Here is a 15910-nt window from a genome sequence, read left to right on the forward strand (position 1 = left end):
TATTGGTTGGTGGGAGGGCAGTTGATCCTTGGCTTCATCTCCCATGTGGAATGGGGACTGTGTCCATCCTCATTACATTGTATCTACCCCAGCGCTTAGAACAGAGCTTGGCACATAGTAAGCGCTTAACAAATATAATGACAATAATAGTATTAGGACAGAAACACTGCTGGGGAGCCCTGCAAGACAGGATGTTCCTCCAACTCCAATGGGTCAGAAAAGAGCCGGGGAAACAGTAACTCTTTGAGCAACAAGCATCCACCTATCCAGTTATCCCAGGGTGCGTGCGCCTATGTATGTGGAGGAAGTGGAGTTGGGACTCTGAACCGAGGCTAGGTCATTATGGGCTTGCTAGCAAGGCCCTGTTTTCCTTCCCTAAATCCTCCTGCTGACACGGAGGTAAACCCGACAACTTAAAACGACAACCAGCCTTGGCTGGGGGTGGGAGGGGGAGCTTTGACCTCCTTTAGCTCTGTCTCTGGCCCCCTTTCCTTCTGAAAGCTGATGGTGGGGGCTGGGGGGCGAATGGGGGTGTCCCGCTTTACACTCACTGCTGCCCGCAGGGGCTGGAGACCAGGCCCACATTATTGCTTGGCTATATCTCACACCACTCGAGGAGCTTTGGAGGGTGGGGGAGACCTGGACGCCAGGGGGTGAGGGGGAGGATGTTGGAAGATCAAGGGGAAATCCAGCTGGGAGCTCTCCCTCAGGCTGTGCCTGCAGAGAACCTATAACCAGTTGCTTCTGGGCCCTGGGCTTCCAGAAACACAAGGCAGAGGGACTATCTGCAAGTAACGGTGAAAATGTACCATTCTCGGGGGCACAGCCCCCCTTAGCCTGAGAGTCGTCATAGCTTTTGGGGGGCACAGAAACCCTCCTGCACAGCTAAGCACACGCTGAAGCTCAGCTCCGGTTACCCTGCTCACAGGCCCTAGGAATCCCCTTATCATAACCCCGACCAACAAGTCAAGGAAGCAGAAACCCAAGAGCACGCTAGGAACCGCCTCCTGGCAGGAATCAATGCTTTTCCTGTCGGTTTTGTGCCAAGCCTTTTTTCCGGAATTCTGGTGGGAGGTGGCCAGTGTTCCCTACCCCCAAGATGGAGCCCCAGTCACCCGCACAGGCCCCAGCGGCAGAAAGGTGAGGAGACACCAGCCTCTACTCTTCCAGGAAGACCAGGTTTCACTGCACATTGCTCTTTTGGAGGAGTTCTGGGAACCGGCGGGGAGTTCGGAGGCCCGGGACCCCCAGTCCGGGCAGAGCTGATGGAGTTTGAGCCTGAGCGAGGCCTACAGGCAGAGGGAAATACAGAATATCGGAGCGGAAACAAGGAAGGCCCCCAGCAGTTCCTGCTCCTGCCAGGACAGGGAGGAGAGGGGAGAGGTGGATGAGAACCCCCTCCCCACCTCCGAGCCCCCTAAAAGGGCTGAGGTTCACCACCAGGGGTTCAACTCCACAATCTGGGCCAAGCTAGGAACAGGGAGGGGGGAGTTGGGGCCCCGAGATAGGGGAATATCAAAAGTGGTCCCAGGAGATCCCCAGAGAGGTGGGGTCCGGGGGAGACCCTGGGAAGAAGCTAGAGCACTGGGTCAGGAAGGGCAGAGGAGAGAGCCTAGGACCCAGGAGGCAGCCTCAGGGCCCCTCCCAAGGGGCCTGTGACAGGGTCCACCAGGCTGAGGGCCAGCGGGCAGGGCCCTGGGCGTCCCTGTGGTCCACGGCATCCGCAATGGCCGCCAGCATCCTGGAGGGGAGAAAAATGAGGGTCAGGGGCATCACCCACAAAGCAGTGTGGCCTAGTGGATAGAGCACTAGGAGTCAGAAGGACCTGGATTCTAATCCCAGGCTCCCCACGTTATGCTCTGTGACCTCGATATCACTGGAAAATGGGGATTAAGACTGTGAGCCCCATGTGGGACAAGGATTGTGTCCATCCCCATTCGCTTGTACCCACCCCAGCATTTAGTACAGTGCCTGGAAAGTAGTAAGCACATAAGAAACGCCAGTTATTATCACCTGGCCAGCCAGTGGAGCAGAAGTGAGGCTGCCCTGCCACGGAGCCTCTACGGTGGTGGATGGCGGGAGGGGACACCCCCACCTTGGCGGTGGAGAGCAATCAGCTCAGGGAAAGACCTCCGCCAATGCAAACCACCGCAGAACACAGGGTGTTTGCTAAATTTCCCCCACCTCCTCTTAATACCTTATGGTCTCCGCTCACCCTGGAGCGCCGCTAGCAGGGAGGCTCCGGCCTGCCGGCCAGGAAGGAACAGGGGGAGCAATGCATGCTAATTTGGGCCGAGGTGTCATTGTTTGCAGAGGGAGTTGGAAAGGTGAGGAAGCGGAGGATTAGTAGCAGAGGAGGAGGAGGAGACTGGGAGGGCTCACTCACACAGTTCTCTGCCCACCTACCGCTTTCGCACCCCTCTGCTACCCCGGACAGGAGGGCATTGCTGTCTCCCCCCAGGGCTGGCATAGTGCAAGGAGGGAGGGAGGGAGGAAGGAGGGGGATAAAGAGGGAGAAGGAGGGAGAAAGGGGGATAAGGGAAAGGAAGAGGAAAGGAAGGAGAGATGGGAGGAGTGGGGAGAAGAAAAATACATTAGCTGCCTCTGCTTGTCTAGGTGTCTCCCTCCAATGCCAAGCCCATCCTTGGGGGGCAGACTGGACAGAACCAGGTGTCTCCCCACTGCCCCTCCCACCTCCCTGCAGGCCAGAAGCCCTAGCACCCACGGGGCACCACCCAGGTGGCCCACTATCCCCCATCAGGGGTCCAGGTGAGCTTACAGTGAGATCCCACTGTGGCACAAACCAACCAGCCTCTGGGCGTAGGTTACTCATTCCCTCAGACCCCTGGCAAGCACAATCCTGCTTCTGGCTAGGACCCCTGGAATAGCAGCAGCAGCAGGAGGAGTAGAAGGTGAAGGAGAAGGGAGAAGCTTCTTGCAGTCAGGGCTGGTCCTTCTGGAAAGGCCCGAGGCTGATCTTCCTCCCCCTTGCATGGTGAGCCCCACGTGGGCCAGGGCTTGTGTCTGAACCCGGGACCTTGGATCTACCCCAGCGCTCAGTACAGTGCTCCGCACGCAGTACGTGTTTAATCGCCAGCTCAATTATTTCCATGGAGCAAGCCTGTCGCGGCCTCCTTCACCATGCGGGACCTTCCGCAGGAAGCTGTGCAGGCAGGGCCCGTCTGTGGGGTCTGGAGGAGCGGCCCCTGGCAGGGGTGGGGAGAGGGGGTACGGTCCCTCCATCGTGACGGGCGGCAGCCCGGCAAGCCCCCCAACCCTCAGAAGGGCTGTGCCTGCTTTGACGGGGACCAGGTGGCAGTCGTACCTATTCGTCAATGTTTACAGGGCAGGACTCCGGCACCGCTGCTGTTCCAGGTGGGGGTGGGGGTGGGGGAGGAAAGAGACCAGAAGCAAAAGGTGAACCAGAGAGAAGACACCAGGCATGTACAAAGCAAACAGTAACACCCCCTCCCCACCCCTCATCGCACCACACAGAGGGCCTGCTGCAGGCCGAATCTTTGGCTTTGAGACTGGCCGTGAGAAATGAGTCTGATCTCTGAATTTACTAAAGTTTCTTTACCAATCCCCCACCCCCACCCCTCCGCAATGTCCTTAACATATTGAACTTTGAGATTGGGGAGTGTGATTCTGGAAGGGGGTGGGAGGTGGGGGTGCTCTGAGCTCCTCAAACTACTCTCCCCGGACCCTCATCCCACCCTAGATTGGCAGGTCAGAGGGGCAACCCCCCCTTTTCATACCTGTGCTGATGCTAATCAGTATTTTTTTTATCCCTCTAGTCTGTAAACCCGTTGTGGGCAAGGGATGTGCCTACCAATTCTGTTGTATGCCCCCAATCATTTAGTACAGTGCTCTGCACACTGAAAACGTTCGACAAATACCACTGATGGATTTCAAGCTTTCCTCAGACGGAGAGGCTGACAGAGGTTCCACAAAGCTGGGGGTTCATTTCTAGAGAGGCAGTTTCGTTTTTGGGTGCAGTGAACCCCACCTGGGGAGTTTCACCCAAGGTACAATTCTTGGGGATTCCCACTTGAGACAGCACACCTGAGATGCTACACCTGAGGAGCTGAGGAACACCCTCCCCCTCTTCAGGACAATGGGGTCCCTGAACGCCCCCGAGGTCACTGGGGGCTGCAGAAGAGACAGTTTCTGACCAGCTCCTCTAGAAAGAAGAGTAGCCAAGAAAAACGCTCATGTTGGTCGCCCAGGCCTCCCTGTTGATACATCATACTGGGCTCAGAGGGGTGGGGGGCTAGGGAGGGGAGGGGGTCAACGGCCTTGGCCAGCTATGACCTCTTCTTTCCTCCTTTATCGCTCCTGGGCCCTTTGGAAGAAAATCTACAATGTGTTTGTTCCAGAGAGGGCTGGGCGGGCCCCTAGGGGATGGAGAGGTTGGGAGAACCTCAGGTGGCTGGGTCCCCAGCAAAACAGGAACCCAAAAGGGCAGGTCACCTGCAGGCAAGCCTGTGCCTCCGTCTCCATCTGCATGTGTCTCACCTTCCCCAACCCAATGAGCACTCGAAGGCAGGTGATGGACCCAAGCAGAGTGGGCGTGTGCCAAGCGGGGAGGGGGGGCGGTCCCCTGGTGAAGCCATCAGCCCAGCGATCAGATGGACGCCCAGCCTCCCCTGCTGGGCCCCCGTGGCTTCGTTCCTCATTCCGCAGGTCCACGGCGCTGATTCTTGAGCTGTCGACCCTCCCGATGGTGGGCTGCGGACCAGAACGTCCCCGGGCCTTCCCAGCCGTCGGGGCGGGCCTGAGCGGAGGCACCAACCCCCCTCCGCCCACCCCACCGGACCTCCACTCAATCTCCCTCCTTAAAACCTTTGATCCCAGACTTGGGCCCCTCCCTGGGGCAGCTGGAGTCCCCTGGCTGGACTTGGGTTTTCAATCCCACTGGGATCTTGGCAGATCACTTGGTGTATCCCACGTTAGTTCCAGCCAGGAGACATAGCCCCTTGCCAGGGGGGCAGTGAGCCCCCCGTGGCAACTCTGTGACCCGGGTGCAGATGGGCAGGAAAGGCTGGGGGGGGGGGGCGGGGAGGGGCGAAGCGATGGAGAAAGCTGGAGGCTGCACCAGTGCTGTGGGGTGGGAAAGCTTTCTGGTAACCGTGAAGAAGCCACATCTCCGAGGAGATGTGGGAATGTTCTGCCTGCTCCCGGCCGGAAGCCCAACGGGATTCCCAGAGGCCAGCCACCCCGGGGCTGCCCTCACAAATTTACTGACCCATAGGAAGCCCCAGCCAAGGATGGCTCCCTGCCGACTCCAGGCCGCTCGGGGCAGGCTGGGGGCTCTCCCTCGGTGCCGGCCGACGAGAGTCAATTTTCTTTCAGGATATGATTTTGGGGTGCAGCCCCAGAGCCCCAACTGGGCTCTAGCCAATTGAAAATCACTGCCCCCAGCCCCGCCTCGATGAGAGAGTGTCAATAAATTTGTGCCCGTCCCAGCAACCCTGCGTAAAGGGGGGGCAGAGCATGGCCCGCCGCTGGGATGGTGCTGGCATAGAGCCAAAGGGTTGCGCCTGGGGGACCCTGAGGGGCTCAGCGAGGGCCAGTCTAGGGCTCCGCCCTCAGCTGAGCTTTCCTTAGTGGCTGTTTAGGGGAGGGGAAGAGAAGGGTTGGGCAGGAGATACCGACTCCACTTGGCCTCCCTGGACATGGGGATGACTGGGGTAGAGAGAGATCGGGAGACAAGGGGGTGGGGGGGATTGGGTGATTTTCTCAGCTCTGACTTTGCAGCTGTTGGAACTTTTTTCTGATTCTTCCCTTTTTCTAGTGGGGGGTGGTCTCCCTTCTCACAGCAAGCGGGCACGTCTCCCTGGGGCTTTGTCCGATTACCAAACACCTTTGTTTTGGGAAATCCTTTAATGGAGCGCAAGGAGCTCATGGGCAGAGGGGCCGCTTCGGGGAAGCCCTCCGATGCCCGGCTCCCAGAATCCCCAGGGATGGGAAGCTTTGGCCCACAGCCCGGGAGCAGGGCTGTGCTCTGGTGAGTGGTTTCGGGGCCCTTTCCGACAGGGCTCCGGGGACCCAAAAAAGACTGAAAAGGGTCGACCTGCAACTAATTTATTGATTTATCTCGTCGGGGAGGATGGAGGGACCGGGGAGCCAGCTATCTCCGGGGGTCACACGACTACTTCGGCCGATTCCTCTTTTCCTTTATGTCTGTCTCCCTGGTTATGGTGGAAGCTCCTTGTGGGCAGGGAACTTGACTCGGGGTTCGTACTCTCTCAGATGCTTAGTAGCAGTAGTAACACTCAATCAGTGGTATTTATTGAGCGCTCACTGTGTGCAGAGCACTGGGTTAAGTGCTAACAGCAAAAAATAACAGTATTAACTGCATTTATTGAGTGCCCACCTGGCAGGTGCACGATCCTAAGCGCTTGGGAAGGAGTTTTATACCCCAAGGGAGTGACAAGCATAAAAATACTGACAACTTAATAAACTGAACAGACTTGAGAAGCAGCATGGCCTAGCGGAAAGAACACGGGCCTCAGAGTCAGAGGACCTGGGTTCTAATCCCGGCTCCACAGTATGCCTTCTGTGTGACCTTGGGCTAGTCATTTAATTCCTCTGGGCTTCGGTTACCTCATCTGTAAAATGGGGATTGTCCCTGTGGGACAGGGACTGTGTCCAACCCGATCACCTTGTATCTACCCCAGTGCTTAATACAGTACCTGGCACATAGTGCTTAACAAATACCATAAAAAAAGAATATCTACACAAAGCCTTCTGAGGAGGAAATTATGTTGACAGATGTTAGAGTTGCTTACCACAGCCTATTGCCCCCAGTGAGCGCTCAGTAAATATCATCATCAGTACTACAAGTCTTCAGAGAGCAACAGGGGATGACATGAGCCAATCCCACAGCCTGAGATAGTTAACTCAATCACTGAGCAACGCGCTGGCCTTGAAATCCCGGTCAGTTCCCCCAGAACGTGCATTTCCTCTACCTACGGAGGAACGTCTGCTGACTGGGGCATTAGGGAACATCCACTGGAAATCCATCGGTGGTGTCGGGAGAGACGAGGGCGGGCACGTGTGTGGAACCGGAAGAGACTGGAAGGGACTGCGGTGGGCCCGCCTGTGGGGTCCGGCCCAACCTACGTGCTGCTGCAGGGTGTTTTCTGCCCCACCTAGGACCCGGTCTTCCTGCATCGGAGAACTGACCCCATCTACATTTCAAGCTCTCCCCTGGGGGAACTGTGCAACCGGCAGGAAAGACCACGTGGGGACTCTGGGGGTGGGAGAGTCTTTCTTCTCATTTTCCTCCACGCTGCAATTACTCTGTGCCTGCCCGCCACCCAGCTCTATGCCTCCTAACTAGTACGCTCACCTAAGCGCTGAGCACAGGGCTCTGCACACGGCAGACATTCAACCAGTACTCACTGGCGACTCCCAGCTCTGTTCTACGCTGCGCTCCCGAGTGCTCGGTACGTGGCTCGGCCCGGAGGAGGCGTTCGATAAATACCACTGATCGAATGATTATTGACTGATGGATTGATTACGAGGCGCCCTCCTGGCCTACCGTAGTCCCTCGGACTGAAGATAGGGGGAGCCCTTTGCTAGCGTCGGGGTCCCTTCCACTGGTGTCCAGAAACCCCGGGACTACCCGCGTCTTCTTCCCGGGGACCCTGGGGTGTGGGGTTGGGGGAGGGGGGGAGGAGAAGGGGGAGAGAAGACAGAAGAGGCATTTTCTCCCACCGAGTTCACGTCCAGTAAACTGCCACTCACCGGGTACACAGACATCAGAGCCCAGCTTATTGTCCAAACCTTTCTCACTGGCGATGGCATTGTTATTGTCACACTCCATACTTAGGAATGAGCCTGTCCTCTGGCCTGAAATGGAGTTAACGCAGTTAGAGAGGTGGGGTGCTTGACCTTTCTCCGCTCTACTGTCTTTTAGATCTTGCCGGAGGGAGACCAAAAAGGGGAAAAAAAAGTACCAAAGGATATATGTATTGAGAGAGACGATTAAGTGGACCCTAGGGGCAGCACATATGCGGCAAGAAGGCAGACGAGAGGGGTTAGGAGAACTGAGGGGAGCTCCAGCAAAGACCCCCGACGCCTATCCAAAGCGCTCAGCACAGTGCTCCGCACACGGAAGACCGAGCTCCTTGAGGGCAGGAACGGTGTACTTCCTCTACCATCCTCTCCCAAGCGCTTAGTCCAGTGCTCTGCACCCGGTAGACTGTCAGCTCCTCGAGGGCAGGGATCTGTCTCCTAACTCTGTTATACTCTCCCAAGACCTCAACGCAGTGCTCTGCACCAAGCAGGGGCTCGATAAATACGACCGATCTGCTGACGGACTGACTGAGAGGGATGCTGGTTTTCCTCATGGGGAAGCAGCAGGTTTCGGTCTGGGCTCAGGAAACGTTCTGGAGGCCCTGTCCTCTAGATGGGACCAATTTAACGGATGGGAAAAGGATTTCCCAAGCAAGCGAGAGCAATGACTGGGCGGGGGGGACGGGGGTCGGGGTCTGAGAAGCCTGAGTTCCAAGAGTAGCTGACTCTCAGCCCTCTCCCCAAGCAAGGCTCAGGGGCAGGTGGTCCCTAAGGCGGTTTAGGGTGGGCCGGCGGGCGGAGGGAGGAGCCAGCATGCAACACCCACTGAAATCCCCAAGCCAAGACCAAGATTGAAGCAAAAGCACATGGACGGGAGGGGGTACCCGGGGCCAGTCCAGGCTGCAGAGGTCTAGTTGGAACCCTTAATGGGCCACGATCTTGCCCCCCGACCTCCACCCTCCCTCACGAGATATATCTGCTTAGATGGAGTGTCGTCGGCTCGATTCCGGGGCGGCGGGTTTCCATCCCAGAGCTTAGCACGGTGCTTCGTATAGCGCCAGCTTCATAAATCCCATCCCCACCACTTCTCTTCCCCTTCCCCTTTTTCCTTCTTCCCTTCCTCTTCCTCTTAGCACCTTCTTTTCAGGTTCGCCTCTGGTTTCCCTGTCCTGGCAGAAAATGATGAACCATCCTCACCAGGCCCTCGGGGCAGAGCTATTGGCCCTAAACCCGGCAGCGCTGGCCAGGGGGACGTTGGGAAATAGAAACCAGTGTGGTTCTGCCTTCCTGACTTCTGGTTCCCCCCAGTGCCGCCTCTGAGTGCCAGGACTTGGGGGGTGGGGGTCGATAAAGGCCATCGAGTCCAGCTCCCATCTCCCACTACGGGGAGGGGCGTGCTCTCTGCCTCCAAAGACGGTGGTGGTCCCGAGAAATGGTGGCAGGAACTGAACTATTTCTGTTGCGGCTCAGTGCCCTGAGGCCCTTTCGGGGGCTTGGCAGAGAAGCTGGTGGGAGGGGGAGGTGTGGCTGGGGGACTTCCTGCAAGGCTGCAGGTTCTGCACGTGGTAAGCACTCAATAAATCCCACTGATCCATTGATTGCTGCTCGTTTCTCTCCACGTTCCACTGTCTTGGGGCCCTCTCCTATGCCTCATTATCCCAGCCCCTTTCTCCAAGAGCCATGCCACTGTGGAGGCATCCAAATCCCTCCAGGACCACGCCCCCCTCCCCCCCCATAACCCCCAACCTCAGATCTTCTGCACCTCCTAAACGCCTTCCCCTCCACCTCTTGTTCTACACTCTTATTACTCCCCGTCCTATAGGTACCTAATGCGGCTGCCTCCCCGGCTAGATTGTCAGCTCCTTGAGGGCGGGCACAGAGCCTACTAACTCTGTCGTCCTCTCCCAAGCGCTCAGTACAGTGTTCTGCACACAGTAAGCGCTCAAACGATAGCACCGATCGGCCGACTTTGCCCCAGGCCCACCACCCCACGAAGAAATTTCAAGAAAGAGAGGCAAAGGGCCAGGTCTTTTACCGTCTTCCTGGGTGGGGGATGCATCTTCTTCCTCTAAGACGTCATTCCCCTAAGACACAGGAAAAGAGCCGTGAATGAAAGGGCAGAGCGCAGATGGCTGGTGTGGGCGGAGGAGGGGGTGCTGAGCAATTTTCCCCATCTGTGGCTCAAGGCTTCATCCAGGACTTATTTTCTGGGAGGGTCAGTGGCTCCCTAGGATCAGGGAGGGGTTTCCTAGATGCCCCTGGGAAACCTCTCTCTCTCCCCGGTTAGAGTGGAAGTTCCCTTTGGGCAGGGAACGTGTCCTGGACTTCTGATGTTACTCTCCAGCGCTCAGTACAGGGCTTCACCCTCAGCAGGAGCTCAGTAAATACTATTTCTACAACCAGAGAAGCCACAGAATCTAAGAGAAAGAGCACAAGCCTGGGAGTCAGGAGATCTGGGTTCTAATTCTGGTTCCACCATTCGCCTTCAGTGTGACCGTAGGCAAGGCACTTAATCTTTCTGAACGTCAGTTCCCTCATTAGCAAAATAGGGATTAAATACCTGTTGTCCCCCTGGATTGTGAGCCCAGTGAAGGACAGGAACCGTGTCTAATCTGGCTGTATCATATCTACCTCAGAATTCATTAGAGTTGTTGGCAGCGAGTAAGCGGGCAACAAAGACCATAATTATCACCGTTATTATATCTACAGCAGTAGCTGGGTTTCCCTGGAAGTGAAATCAAGGGGTTGACAGCCACGAGCTGAACCTCTCCACAAGCGTCACATGATTCTAGTCCCGGATCAGGACGATTCCCTGATGAACAAACCGCTCCCCTCCTGGACCCCCCGGGACCTTCTGGGGCACCAGGCTGGAACCAAAGGAAGGGAAACTTGGCTCCCCGGAGTCCCCGGGCCAGGCGCTGTCCAATCGGGGCACTTTACCTCTGCATCCCGTTCCTCGGGGCGCACACCAAGGAAGTTGACATCGGGGGACTCCACTGGGGTCAGCTGCAGAAGGGCAACATGAAAGGGAAGGGTCACCCCTCTGCCGGCTCGGGGGCTGGAGCCGGGCGCGGGGGGGTTGGGGGCGGAACCAGGCCCACCTACCTCACCCTCCTCTGACGGGGCCCCGCTGGCGGCCAGGGGAGACGGGAGGGCATCTGCCTCCCCTCTGGGGCCGGGAGCGACGTAGGAGCCGGACATGGAGGAGACGGTGTCGGTGCTGAGCTGTGAGTGCTGGCTCTGGGACGAAGCCATGGACATGACCGACTGGCCCAGGCTGCTGCTCACTGGGTCTGGAGAGAAGAGGCCGGGGGCCGGGCACCCGGAGAGAGCACGGTGGAAACTGAGCGGGGAAGTCCACGCTAGCCCGCTGTACTCATCCTGACTTTCCCGGGGCCAGCCTCGCCAAGTCCACTGCTTTGTGGCCCCTGAGAGAGGTTGGCTATGGATTGGACTGTTTTCCCAGCCACTGTCCAAAGTTAGAGGCAGTCCAATGGGGTTGGGGGGGGGTGGCTCAGCCTGTGCTCCGCGAGACCAGAATGGCAGGACAGGGAGCTGGCGTGGCCCTCGGGCTCACTCCCTGCCATACCCCTGGGTCCACCCCCGCCTCGTCCCTTGAACCCATCCCCTGCTACATGCCTCAGTCCCACTCCCTGTCCCGGCCTGGGGCTGCCCTCCTTTTAACTACCTTCCGGGGAGGAGATGGTGGAGGAGAGGGGCGTCCCGGTGCAGGACGACGGGTCGATGGCCCCCGACGAAGACAGGGTGAGATTCTCACTATCCGGGGTGACGCCTCGCTCCTGTAAATGAGAACGGCCGCAGGCCCGGGCGGCGGGGTGTGTTTGTCGGCTGGGGGACCCCGGGGGTGGCTGCCGGTGGGAGGGAGACTGGCAGCTGGACCCCGGGGCCACGATCTGCCGAAGAGAGGCCACGGGAAGCAGACAGCAGCAGTGGCAGTTTCTCTGCCACCACCATCCTTCTGCTAGACTGTAAAGCTCCTCGTGGGCAGGGATTATGTCTGCTAACTCCACTGCCCTCCCCTAAGTGCCTAGCACAGTGCCCTGCACATAACAGATTTCAAATTCCTTGAGGGCTGCTGAAGTAGGGTGGCCTACTAGGAAAGTGCACGGGCCTGGGAGTCACATGACCCAGGGTTCTGATCCCGGCTCCGCAACTTGCCTGCTGCGTGACCTCGGTCGAGTCACTTGATTTCTCTGGGTTCAGTATCTTCATCTGTGAAAATTGGAATTCAATGTCTGTCTCTCTCTCCCGCTTAGACCGGGAGCCCCATGTGGGACAGTGACTGTATCTGACCCCACTACCTTGTATCTACTCACAATGTTTGGCAAGAAATAAGTGCTTAACAAATACTGCAATTATAATGATCACGTCTGCTAACTCCACTGTTCTCTCCCGATTGCTTTGTACGGTGCTCCACGAGAAGGAAGCGCTCAGTAAAGACCACTGATTTGTAGCTTGGCTCTGAAGTTTGTTTCCCAACCCCTCTCCCCAAACCCCTTCCTGGGGCTGAGATGACTGCAGTCCCCCCGCTGGACACCATCCCCTGCTGGCCCCCTGGGCTCAGGTGTCACCCCGGCCGGCCAACAGCTGTGACCCGCGAACCTCCGGGGATCAACTTTCCCGGGAGAGGAGGAGGAACAGATCCGAGCCCTTGCCGCCCCTCGGGGACATCCCCCACCCCCACGCCTGGAATCAAGGCCCAGGGGGGTGCCAGGTACGGGGAAAGCGGGGATCATTACCTCTCCAGGCTGCCGAGGGGACCTCCTCTGGGAGAGGCAGGATTCGGACTCGCTGCAGGACTGTTCATTTTCCTCTTCGTGCAGGACGGACGAGTTCTGGGAGGTGGACCTAGGTCAGCCCCAGGGACAGAAACTCCGTCAGCGGCCCAGTTAGCCAATCTGCTGCCACTCAACCCCAGTTAGGGGACTTTCCCAGGGAGCCACTCTCTTCTCCCTCAGACCGGTTACTTGTGCAAGTCACAACCTAACTGGCCACTCAACATTTCCTCCTCTTTTGTGCTGCAAAATACGGATCGTACCCCTCCGCTCTCTATTCCCTAGAGATTCTACGGGGTCTGGGAAGACCCTTCTTCCAGAGCCTGTACAGACACAGAGATATGTCACAGTTCCAATCTCTTCCATGTCTCCAGCTGCTGGCTGGCAATACACTTAGCTTCTCTGTGCCTCAGTTTCCTCATCTGTACCATGGGGACTGAATAATACCCATTCTCCCTCCCACTTAGACTGTGAACCCCACGTGAGCCAGGGTCTGAGTCCGACCTGATGAACTTGTATCTACCCCGGCGCTTACAACAGTGCTTGACACGTAGTAAGGGCTTAACAAACACTATTATTATCAGATTGAATCTGCCTCAGTGGTTAGCACAGCGCTTGACCCAGACTAAGCGCCTGACTGTACCACTATTATTATTATGATTCTGATTATTCGCTAGTGCTGCTAGCCCTGAACTAGCAGAGCCCCCTCAAGTGTCCTTCCCCCACAGGATTTGTGCTCCAGGGCCAGGGTCCTGAGGGTCTCGGTGAAGGGGTAGGGAGGTGGTCAGCCTCGGTCTACCCAACCACCAGAGTGCCTTCTGCCCAGGGAAGCAGGGAGGAAGGACACCAGCCCGCCGGGGTGCTGCAGAAAAGCAGTGTGGCCTAGTGGATAAAGCATAGGCCTGTGAGAGAGAAGGATCTGGGTTCTAATCCCAGCTTTGCCACTTGTCTGCTACGTGACCTTGGGTAAGTCACTTCACTTCCTCTGTGCCTCAGTTACCTCACCTATAAAAAGGGTGATTAAGATTGTGAGCCCCACGTGGGACAGGGACTGTGTCCAACTCAATTACTGTGTATCTACCCCAGCATTTAGTACAGTGCCTGGCTCAGGGTAAGTGCTTAAACATCACAATTATTATTATTAGGAGACGCCACTTACTTGGACAGGCTCTTCTTGAGCTTGAGGCCCGGGCCGCCGCAGTCCGGCAGGCGGTCCAGCGGCGAGAGCGTCCGCGCGGGCGGCAGGTGGCCGTCGCTACCGTACGAGGGCAGCATCCCTGCCAGGTGGCCGTCTGTCAGGCTGGGGAGCGGGGCCGGGGCCGGGGCCGGGGTCAGGGGGCCATTCAGGGCCTCCAGCAGGGACACCACCTCGTAGCCCGCGGGGATGTGTTCTGACGACTGCGGAGCAAGAGATGAGGGGAGATCGAGGCGGGGGGTGGGTGGGATGAGCGGCTCCCCAGGAGGAGCTGAGGGCAAGGAGGTAGCATCCGGAGACACCCCGCTCCCACAGTCTCCGGGCACCAAGACCGCCACAGAAGACAGGGAGGAGTGAGGTGCCGAGCTGGAAGGCCTCTCCAGCTGCTCTGGCCCGACTCCCACCCCCGACCAGGGGCGGGGGGCGCAGGGGGAGGGGATGTGGTCCCACTCCGGCCCCCCGGCGACTCACCGAGTGCTCCTCGGAGTCGGACGTCTGGGCGGAGATGATGGGGTTGAAGCCGGTGGGAGACAACGGTCCCAAGTTCTTCCTCATGGCCCGGATCTGGAGCAAGGCCCGGAAGGCTGCAGGGGGAGCGGGAGGTGGGAAGAAAGACCACCAAGCGTTAGGGAATCCCAACTGGTTGCCTGGGGGTGGGGGACGGGGCAAGGGAGGCCCCAAACCTACAGCCTGCAGGACGATACTTTTCCTTTCAGAGAGACTCACCATTGACAACATTTACAAAGCCCTTCCCCTGGGCAGACAGCACCGTACTGAGCGCTCGGGAGAACACAACAGTAGCCACGGTCCCTGCCCTCGAGGAACTTACAGTCTACTCTGTGCAGAGTGCTGTACTGAGCGCTTAGGAGATCACAACAGAGTCATTATTCACGATCCCTGCCCTCAAGGAACTTTCAGAGCACTCTACTGGGTGGTCGAGAGATCGCAGTAGAGTTAGTAGACATGATCCCTGCCCTCAAGGAGCTTACAAACTAGCAAGGACACCAAAATAAATTACAGGTAGGGGAAGCAGCTGAGGGTAAAGATCTGGACAAAAATGCCGTGGGGGCGGAAGGGGAGTGGGGAGGGTATCTAAGGGCTTAGAAGGGAGGACTCAGTACCCAGGGTGGACAGATGGTAGATTAGTCAAAGAAGGCTTCCTAGAGGAGATGGAATTTCCCTAGGGCCCGGTAGGGAGCACCACTCCAAGTGCAGGAATGGCACCGTCCTCCCAACCGTTGGGGGTCACCCCTCACTCCGCAGCCCACCTCCGCTTCGCTGCCCCGGGCGCTTACGCAGTCGGCAGATGGGGCAGTTGTTGGCCTGGTAACGCAGGGTGTCAGCACAGGTGTTACAGAGGCAGAGGTGGCGGCAGGGCAGGATCAGGGTGTCCCGGACGTCCGAGAGGCACACCACGCACTCGGCGCTGTTGTCGCTCACTTCGTCCTCGGCCACCTGCCGGGTCGAGCCGAAACCAGCTGCCCCATCCCCAGGAGCACGCGACTTCCGCCCCTCGTCTCTGCCACCGGCCGACACCGCGAGCACGCGCGTCTCCTGCCCCACGATTCTGCTGCCACTGGACATCGTGAGCACACGCTCCTCCCGCCCCTTGAAGGCACAGTGCAGAGTAGGTGTTCCATCCAGTGCTCTGCACACAGTAGGCGTTCGGTCCAGCGTTCTCCCCTCAGGAGGGCCCCGGTACATCCCACACTGACTGACTGTCTGGGGAGTGGCCGGCTCCCCGGTGCCGCATCTAACCTTGGAGTCCTGTGTGTTGTACTTGTTTTCGATCCCGTAGATCTCCTGGAGGAGGTAGCTGACCCCGTCCACCTGGAACCGCCCGTCAGAGCGGGGCTGAGGAGGGGGTTGGGGGGATAGGCTGCCCCCGCCTTCCCCGGGGAGGCTCTCTCCCAAGATTCCAGCCTCTCCACGGTAAAGCGGTCTTCCCCGGCATAGCCACCATCCCCAACCCCGGCGTCGACCCGGGAACGCGGGAACCCCCCGGCCCGCTGGGAACCGGGGCCCGCCTCCGGCCGGCCCTGGGGTCTCCAGCCCCCAGGAGCGTTGCCCACCCCTGGCACCCACCCCCACCTCCACCCTGGGTGTGGGTGGC

At 58.2% G+C, this 15910-nt stretch overlaps 1 protein-coding gene across 10 annotated transcripts in view; it reads right to left on the reverse strand.

Moving 5' to 3' along the window:
- Positions 1–15910, reverse strand: part of RNF157 (ring finger protein 157) — a 35597-nt gene that overhangs the window by 857 nt on the left and 18830 nt on the right. For 2 of the 10 annotated variants that reach the window (XM_029056866.1, XM_029056876.1), the window contains 13 exons: positions 15556–15651; positions 15093–15252; positions 14269–14381; positions 13762–14000; positions 12567–12675; positions 11986–12039; positions 11495–11606; positions 10912–11099; positions 10747–10812; positions 9842–9890; positions 7756–7860; positions 3326–3366; positions 760–1741 (listed from right to left, as the gene is read on the reverse strand). In XM_029056866.1, coding sequence (XP_028912699.1) covers positions 3326–3366; positions 7756–7860; positions 9842–9890; positions 10747–10812; positions 10912–11099; positions 11495–11606; positions 11986–12039; positions 12567–12675; positions 13762–14000; positions 14269–14381; positions 15093–15252; positions 15556–15651 — 1332 coding nt within the window. In that variant the 3' untranslated portion in view covers positions 760–1741. Of the gene's footprint in view, positions 1–759; positions 1742–2406; positions 2464–3325; positions 3367–7755; positions 7861–9841; positions 9891–10746; positions 10813–10911; positions 11100–11494; positions 11607–11985; positions 12040–12566; positions 12676–13761; positions 14001–14268; positions 14382–15092; positions 15253–15555; positions 15652–15910 lie in introns of those variants that run through there. The other 8 variants (XM_029056870.1, XM_029056867.1, XM_029056873.1 and 5 more) reach the window with 8 other exon arrangements.

Source organism: Ornithorhynchus anatinus, unplaced genomic scaffold (genome assembly GCF_004115215.2).
Source record: "Ornithorhynchus anatinus isolate Pmale09 unplaced genomic scaffold, mOrnAna1.pri.v4 scaffold_264_arrow_ctg1, whole genome shotgun sequence".
Taxonomy (NCBI): domain Eukaryota; kingdom Metazoa; phylum Chordata; class Mammalia; order Monotremata; family Ornithorhynchidae; genus Ornithorhynchus; species Ornithorhynchus anatinus.